We start from the raw sequence: 8,999 nt of genomic DNA on the forward strand, positions 1-8,999 counted from the left end.
TCAAACATTTTATCAAGATCATTACATATATAACTTCTGCCAGTAATGTTGGATGTATAAATAAAACTAGACAGCAAATTATAAATGAGGAAAACTCACAAGAAGTCCTTTCAGTCGGTAGATTTTAGCAAAAGGTGACTTGTCTGCACAAGTCAGAACAGTGCAAGGTGCTTCCATGTGTGGAAATCCCTCTAACTGTAGCAAGAAAGAGGAAAAAAAAACATCACCGTGAAAAAAAAAAAAAGCGGACAGTAAATAATCTTAAAAAGATGGAGGGTGATCAAGAAATATTCTTACATTGTCCAGCGTGTCTGCAAAACCTTCCAAATCCCTCTTCCCTCCTGGGCTTAGGCCAAAGGACCAGTGCTGACAGCTGCCCTGCAGCAACAGGCTGCCCATCAGCAGCAGACACAGTGCCCACGTCATCACAGCCATTCTGAGGGGAAAAGAAGAAGTATACAAACCACATACCTATGTTAGTCAGCTTTAATGTTTTTTTTTTAACCCAACAACAGTTTTACCTTTTACTCTGAAGCCAGGGAACTTCTCCGGTCTGCTCTGCTGTCCTTGATGAAGCCTGCTGCTCATTCTGGTTTATATAAGCCCACGCTGGTTTGTTCCCTCCAGCACCTCACTGCAGGGGGTCGCAAAGTGGGATCAGGACGTTGAGCATCACTGGCAACCTGCAGGGCTGTTTAGAAGATAGCACTTACAGAGGGATTTTTAACAAGTTACAGAGTGTTTCCCAGACAAGGCCGTTTCCAGCCAGCACATCCTGAACACGCACCACTGATGTCTCAAAAATAAAGAACAGAGACTTGTTTCCTCTTCGTTGCAGTTTATTTTTAACAGTCATTAACGGAAACATATTTCCATGGTTGAGTGCAATAATCAGGGATAAACCACACCACTCCCTGTCTCCAACACAAATCATCACCTTCCCCATATTGCATTCAGTGACATGTATTAAAATAAATAACCATAGCTCTTCCATCAATTTGTACACTCAAATTGAAATACACAACATGATTGCCTTCATCATTCATTCTCACAGGCTGAGTACCTCCTATTTAACTGAGTGAGTAATATTGCATTGGAGCAGCTTTGAGCTGCAGCCAGAGAAACTTCACCAGTCAAAGACAAACAGCTTCACACATGCAAACGGACTCCATCTAATATAAACAGAGAGAGAGATCCTTAATAATACACACTAAGAAAGAAAAAAAAACAAACAAAGACATTTTTGGGGAAAGTTTTGGAAGCACAGGATTTGATTAACATAAGAATACATAAGAAAAAGCACCAAACATTTTTGGTGAATGTTTATACCATGTAACATCTTAACATAAAAATGTGCAAATAACTTTAAAGCATTTTTTTTTAAAGTGAAATACATGAGGAAATCTTTATCAAGATGAACACATGAAAATGGCTTCCTGTTAAAGCACACTGAGCTGAAAATATCTTCTCATCACAGGACTCTTAAGAAATAGATGACATACATATATGTGGTGCATTCAAATGCATGCAACTGTGGATCACTTACACATTAGACTAATAGAAGAGGTAGATTCACAGAGCACAAACAAAGAAAGCAACGTTTTTAAGTAGGAAAAGAGAAATCCTGAAGCTCTTCATCTTGTATTGCATACTCAAGCTGTTTTGAAGTCGCCTGTAGCATAGTTTTATAGCACTTGGAGCCTTTTAGACTCTTACTGTACTGTATGGCTTTGGCTTGCATTGCTTGTTAAATCTAGCAAAATGAAGTTACATACTCACAGAGAGAAATGTTTATGAACACAGTCATTGTTCTACTTCTGCTACAGCAGTATTCAGCTTTACTGCTTGTGGGTCTATTTGATTTGAACTCTTAACATGTAAAGTACTATGACAGAAATATAAATTACGCAAAACATATGATGAGTATAAACACTGGAGTGCATCCAGACACTACACGCACACACAAAACATCACTTTGATTTGGTGATATACGCTGTGGATAATTAAAAAAAACAACAACACTAGCAACCCTGGGTAAACTCTAGTGCAAGATTTTTTTTTTAAAGCTAACACAATATTGGTGGAATACCAGGGATGTGCATACGTTTACCTGCACCGCGCTCAGGTAAAGATAGACTGAAAGATGGAACACAGTGAGGAAAAACTGAGCAGGAAAGAAGCCAGCTGGAGTTGTGGGTGTGTGTGTGTGGGGGGGGGAGTTATCTAACACTTTGTGACATGTGCAGAGGGGTCAGCATCTCTTCAAAAATGGCTCCTTTAACATTGGATCCTCTCAGGTTGGCCTCTTGCAGATCACAGCCGGACAGGTCGCAGTTCTGCAGGAACGAAACATTGAGTCAGGAAGGTTAACTGGCGAGACAAGAGCAAGGTCTTAACGTAACTACAGCCTGACTGGTGAAGACGTGCAGAGATAAACCGCTGCACAGATTCACTGCAAAAGAAAAAGCAGTCTCCAGTTTGTTATACGTCTTGATGAGAGCTGTTAAGATTATAGAGCCAAGTCTGTTTAAACTTTAAAAGAAAGCAACAAAACTTGAAAATCAATCTGAAACAGACTGGAGACAGTGAAGAGATGCCAAGACCGAAGTTACAAATTCACACTTCATCAAAGCTGCCAAGTTCTCAACAATGAAGTAGTAATTACTTAGTAAATGATGTCGGGAAGATGGATCCAAACCAGCAGACAACATGGTGGTCCAGAGACTTGTGGAAGAAATGTGTTTCCAGTTCTTCAAAAGCAAAGTTGGAAAGAGCTTTTTTTTTTAATCCAACTTAAAACAAAAAAAAAAAAAAAAAAGATTTCACTGATTTTCAAACAGTTGAGTTGAGTAAATTTTTCAACCCAAACTACTTCTGCTTTGTTTTTATGAAGCTTGAGAACAGATCATCCAGATTTTAATGTCATCTCAGTAACAACCGGAGTGCATCACTGCTATCTAACTCGATAGGTGAACAGACCCAGATGTCGCAGAAAGGAATTGTTGTTTCCTGATAAACTTATATAAATTGTAAAGCCCTGGATGTAAGAAGGAGCCTTCATCTACTGCAAGGAAGAGATGACAGAAAAGGAAAAATCTCCAAATTGGACTCACTGGCTGCTAACAATGGCTGCCAGCCAATAAGTTAACAGAAAATCTTCTCACTCAGGTTTGATTGGACCAAGTAAGAACTAAAACGTCTGACACCAACAAACTGTTCAGAGTCCTGATAACAGAACTATCTGATCAATAACGGCGTGCAGCTCAACAAGCAGTAAAACAGCAGCGCTCCCAAAATCAACAGTTCAGTTAATAAAACGAATCTGGAGAACCGTAGTGTGCTATTATTTCTAATAAAGATGTAGTTTGGAAAATATTAATGAATTTATTTCTGCCAGAGACAATAAGTTGGCCAACACCCTGCAGATATTATCAATGATTAAATCCCCTCTGCATGATTCATCATCTTAATCTCAAGCCTTGTGTAACAACATAACACATATTTTCAGGGAGGTAAAGATGACTTGCTGAGATGGCTCATTTTTATTTAAGCAATAGTCTCAAAACCCAAAAATACCTAATTCCAACCAACCATTCATCTTCTATACCTGCTAAATCCAACTGAGGGTTGTCAGGAGGCTGAAGCTTTGCCCGGATGATATCAGGCATGAGGCAGGCTGGACAGGATGTGGTCTATCACAGAGTCAACACAGAGACAAAATACAACTCCCTCACAGGGTCAATTTAGAGTCACCAATGAACCTAAAATGCATGTTTTGGGACTGTGGGAGGATGATGAAGTACGCACCAGAGAACATCCAAACTCCACACAGAAAGGCCCCTGCTGAGGCTCCAACCAGGAACCACCTTGCTATGAAGAAACAGTCCTAACAAGTGCGTCGCTGTGCACATTAAGTAAAGAATAATAAAACCACTATCTAAAAAGATTAAACAGATAAATTAAGAAAAAAATCAACTTTTTAATTATTATTTCACTTTTTTTCTTTCCAGATTGTCACCTGTTGCTTACACTCATCCGCCTTAATATTATAACTACAGATTAAGTAAAGAATGTTAGCTTGTTGCTGTAACACTTGGCTGATAGGACAAATAAGGCAGCAAATGAGCATTTAGGCCTTGAAGTAAGTGTGTTGTAAGCATAAATAAAGACGGGGAAGAATAATAATAGGAATCATCATTCTTTCCTCTGATGGGTTTCTATAAACAAGCCTGCTATCTCAGTCGACTTGAGTGACATTTCCTTTCAAAGATAATCATGTCTGATAAGCTTAATTTACCTCCAGATCCGTTCCGGCTAAAGTGGCCCCCCGCAGGTTACAGTTCTTCAGCTTTGCGTTTTTCAGAGTGGCCACACGCAGGTTGATACCAGTCATTTGGCTTCCTTCCAAGTCCACTCCTTTCAGGTTGGCACCTGATCACAAAAGCCAGTCGTTGAAATGACAGCTCAGAATAGGACTTTGTGGTCTTTGCTAAAGAACTGCATCAAATCACCTTCTAAATTGGCCTTCAGTCCAGATGGATCTTCGAAGTTGCAGCCTTTGAGAGAAGCTCCCTCCGCATTGGAACAAAGCATCTTTACACCTTGTAAATTAGCACCCTTCAAATGACAAAGCAAATAATATTCTTACTTATATTGGCTAGAAGACTCATAAAACAACAAATCTGTTTAAAAAAAAAAACAAAAAAACATTGTGCTCGTTGTTCTTAAAAACAACTAAATTATTCTCTCTCTAGACAACTGAGGGGGCAGCGGCTGAAAAGTGACCAAAATTCAGTCAAATTCTTGGGAATATGAAGATTAGCAATTAAAAGTATATAAGATTAAGACCAAAAGACTAAATAGTCTCAGACTATATTTTGTTTCTGCTACTACTAATAAACTCACATCCAGAGTGGCTCCAGAAAGGTCCGCCCGCTCCAGATTGGAACAGCACAGATTCGCATGAGAGAGATTGCAGCGACTGAGATTAGCCATCTTGAAATTGATATAGCGCAGATCAAGTCGGGATAGATCAGCGCCACTGAAGTTGAGTCCCTAAGAACAGTGAGAGGAAACAGTGTCAAACGTTAGCTTGACATGATAATGCAACAGTTTCAGCTGGCTGTACCTGACAGCGGAGCTCGGACTTGGTGGGTGTTGCCAAAAGAAAACGGACAAACTCCTTCCTGGAAATGGGAGAGTGGTCCTCAGGTGGCTGTGAGTTCTGATTAGAAAAGAAGAAACTTGTAAGTCCTGACAGACTGAAAGGAACCATCACATTGTTCACCAGTAGATTTCATCCCACCTTGATTGCTACTTCCAGCTGTTCAGCCAGCTGCTCAATTCCAAAGAACCGAGCCTCCTCCAGGACTCCTAGAAATGGGATTTACAACAAAGATATCACGCCTGTGTTTGTCTGTAAGATAACTGCTCTATAGTCATGTTTCCTTTATCGTTTAGGTCTGACTCTTAAAAGATTTACCTCGTATATTAATGCCTTCATTGACAATGAGCTGGCCATGTCTCAGGTAGTTGAGAATAGGCTCAAAGTACTCAGGACTGCGGTCGATTAAATAAGCCCCGTGCTCGTCCTGCTTGTTTCCCCACACATCTGAAGCGAACACAGACAGAAATGTTCAAAAACAGGGCTCACGTGAAACAAGAGGTAAAATGCTTTATGATCAGCTGTTTTCTGGCACCTTTCTCACGGAACATGTGAGCGAGCATACTCTCCGGCTCCTTGCTGACCAAGGTGCTCCTGGATACACAACAAAGACATTAAACACAAAAACATACTTACAATATAGGACTGTAAAAGTGAGGTTTCCCCTTTATGTCTTTTAGTGAAAAAAAAGAAAAAAAAAAAAAACACAAATACCTGGTGGTGGTGAAGAGACGTCCACCAATATTAAGGGTTAGCCAGTCAGTGTGGCCCCCATGCTGCTCAGATGCAACTTTGACTTCATTTTGAGGGTCTGCCATGACAAGAAATAACCCAGGTTGAGACCACATGCACAGTAAATAAAACTTACAGCAAAGACTGCACTTACCAATAAATGGATCTCCTTCAGATACATACAGCACATCATCATCTCTGTTGCATATACACATGGACAAATCAAAGACCCCATAAGAGATACATTCATCTAGTTCAAACAACATGCTTATTGCTGCCAAAATGGACTTACCGAATTAGGGCAATATCATCTATAAGTCCACCTTTTCCATTGTATAAACAGGACGCTTTAATTCCCAGTTTATTGCTTGCTACAGACAGTAAGTCAGACAAGGTCCCATACACTGCTACAACCTGAAAACCCCCAAAAGTGAGCGAAGGGTTAAAGTCTCAAACTGAATGAGTCACTCCAATGAAATGTGAAATTAATGACTGCAGTGAACTTTTAAAAAAAAACAAAAAAAAACAAAAACAGAGTTTTGACGGGTAATTTTAATAACAACGTCATAAACGCAAATATTAACATTCAGTTAAAATTTAGACATAATATATCCCTGCATTTCCCTCCATCACACTACATCTACTGTACAATATGTTCAGTGGAAAATATATATAGTCACTGCGGCCCTGGCTCCCACGCTCAAGACCCTGACTTCTTACCCACCTTGCCATTTTTAGATGTCCCGTTAACAAACAATGTGACTCTTCTCATTCTTCACTCGCTTTGGTTCAGGGGGAATTTAATATAATTTTAATTCTAACGTCGTTTAGCCCGCTAGCTGTTTGCTCTATGAGACAAATGAAGCTGACCAGCTAGCAGCATCAGACAACAACACGAGACAAAAGATTCCTTCAATGTTTTCGGAAATAATAGCGTTATATTGGTAGGGAGGTTTTTTTTCTTTTCTTCTTTTTTTTGAGTTACAGTTTTGCAGATATAAAAAAAAAAAATCAGCAAAAGCTACAGATTTGCATGGTTTAATTTAGACCAATAAAGTATTTACTCCACAATAAAGTTTCTTTTAAGTACTTTTTTTTTTTATCAGGAGGAATGTAGCTTTCTAAAGTTGCTAATACTGATGTATAAACAAATATCATCAAAGTGCAAGTTTTGCTGATGAGAGAATGGATTATGAGAAGATTATTAGTATAGTAATTCAAAGAGTGTAATGACTTTTGATACAATTGAAAAGCCTGGTCAAACTACTGTAGCGGGATCAACTTATAAATTCCTACAAACTGTGAAGGGGGCTTGCCGCCTGCATATCTGCAATTGGTCAGCGAGTTTTACGTAACCACGTTTTGTGCGTCAAGCGGTACGGTAACAGGAGCTAACATTTAGCCATCCTGAAGTTGGCATTTATGTGACCAAAAGAGCAGTTGTTGATATTGTAGCATTTTGTATAAGAGTTTACATTTAAAATTTGTGTTTCCGTCTTAGCTTTCTGTTCGTTGCAGTTTGGACATTTGTCTGTAATGCAAGACAAAGTTTTTCGACTACGAATCTGACATAGTATGAAGTTTTTACTGAGCTAAAACTCACAAACAAGCGTTCATCATTGGATTGGATTCAGCGTGGAAAAGATTATACTATTTTTCACTGCCAGTTAATTTCATGGCCGAAAAACACGACTGTTCCTGTTGCTCTCACCCTATCCCATCTCCCAGTGTTCAACAAACACTGGATGAAATGGATTTTGAACGAGGTTTGCATTCATGTGACGGGCATGGGTCCAGTGTTTACATGTGGTACTAATGAGATTATGAAACGTCCTTCCTGCATGGTTTTTTACTAAAGTAGAAGTAGCACAGGCTACCTGTTTTTTCTTTGTTTGCTTGTTGTCCCCCCTCTTTTTATTTACATTGTGTCATCCCTCTGCAGGCATCTGGTCTGCTGCAATGGATGGGGATTTGGAGAGAGTAAAGTCCCTCATCCTGAAGGGGACAGACCCAAACCTGAAAGATTCTTCTGGGTACACAGCTCTGGTAAATTTCGTGAGATTGTTTCCCTGTTATCCCAGTGCAGAATGTGCTCAAACACCTTTTGTTTTTTCTACTTTTAGCACTACGGAAGCCGAAGTGGTCATCTTGCTGTATGCAGGTTTCTTCTTGAGAAAGGTGCATGTGCATCACCTCAGACTCCAGGTGGGGCCACGCCACTCCATCGAGCAGCTTACTGTGGTAATACCGATGTAGCTCGACTGCTTCTGCAACACAGAGCTGATCCAATGCTCTGCGACGACGACGGTGCATCTGCTTTACATAAGGTGCAAACCACCTGCAATGACTCAATAAAACCGTTTCAGAGAGAGTTGGATAATTGTTTGATCCGTGCCTTTGTTTATCTTTGTGAAATATTTGAGCAGGCTGCAGAACGGGGTCATCATGAGGTGTGTCAGCTGCTTCTTGAGCACTGTCCAGCACTCTGTCATCAGGAGAACAAGAGGCTTCAGCTACCCTACCAGCTGGCACAGCAGGAAGGCCTACAGGAACTCTTAAAACCACCTTGCGTACGATAGATATACAGAAGCATCGACAGGCTGATTTTACAAAGGCATAATTACACCTCTTATACTTTAGAAACTGTAAAACCTGAAAAATGACAGAATTGAATGATGTTTTTCCTGTGAAACCAATCAGATAGCTGTCGAGCAAATTATGGTGTTGAATGGGACAACGATGACGGCAAGTTAATGATTTTACTTATCACTGAGCAGTGCTGTCTTTAAGAGGTATTAATTACTCTAATGTGAAATGCTGAATGCATGCCACTAAGATTTTTTTTTTTTTTTTAAACTAATTGTTTGAGTTGTGGTTTAGGGATTTTTTTCCTTGTAACTGAAGGACTTTTTATCTTTGTCCTTCCTACCAAATGGGACATAAACAAGTGATCACTTAAACCAAACCAAAATTACAGCTGGATATAAATACTGGTTACAGCACAACATTCATCCAGTATTGAAAAATAATGTGAAAATGTAGATTTTATTTTTTCAAAATTTAGTTTAAAACGTTGGACATGTGTTACACTTCCATCACACTT

At 39.6% G+C, this 8,999-nt stretch overlaps 2 protein-coding genes across 3 annotated transcripts; one reads left to right on the forward strand and one right to left on the reverse strand.

Annotated features, from left to right (window-relative positions):
• Positions 1-889: 889 nt before the first annotated feature.
• On the reverse strand, positions 890-6,751 carry kctd9a (potassium channel tetramerization domain containing 9a). Of its 2 annotated transcripts, XM_079251939.1 has the most exons (12): positions 6,621-6,751; positions 6,189-6,310; positions 6,051-6,094; positions 5,879-5,975; positions 5,700-5,758; positions 5,483-5,611; positions 5,306-5,373; positions 5,129-5,224; positions 4,906-5,055; positions 4,512-4,617; positions 4,298-4,431; positions 890-2,336 (listed from the first exon to the last, which is right to left on the reverse strand). In XM_079251939.1, the coding sequence occupies exons 1-12, from the start codon at positions 6,666-6,668 to the stop codon at positions 2,220-2,222; spliced, it is 1,170 nt and encodes a 389-aa protein (XP_079108065.1). In that variant the 5' UTR covers positions 6,669-6,751; the 3' UTR covers positions 890-2,219. The 2 variants fall into 2 exon arrangements, with proteins under 2 accessions (XP_079108065.1, XP_079108064.1); XM_079251938.1 differs by having other exon boundaries at positions 5,879-6,094.
• A 615-nt stretch (positions 6,752-7,366) lies between these two features.
• Positions 7,367-8,999, forward strand: ankrd39 (ankyrin repeat domain 39). The gene is made up of 4 exons (XM_079250976.1): positions 7,367-7,662; positions 7,839-7,942; positions 8,020-8,223; positions 8,323-8,999. Exons 1-4 carry the CDS (start codon positions 7,572-7,574, stop codon positions 8,473-8,475), a joined length of 552 nt encoding a protein of 183 aa, XP_079107102.1. The 5' UTR covers positions 7,367-7,571; the 3' UTR covers positions 8,476-8,999.

The sequence above is a fragment of the Telmatherina bonti genome, assembly GCF_933228915.1.
Source record: "Telmatherina bonti genome assembly, chromosome: 13".
NCBI lineage: Eukaryota > Metazoa > Chordata > Actinopteri > Atheriniformes > Telmatherinidae > Telmatherina > Telmatherina bonti.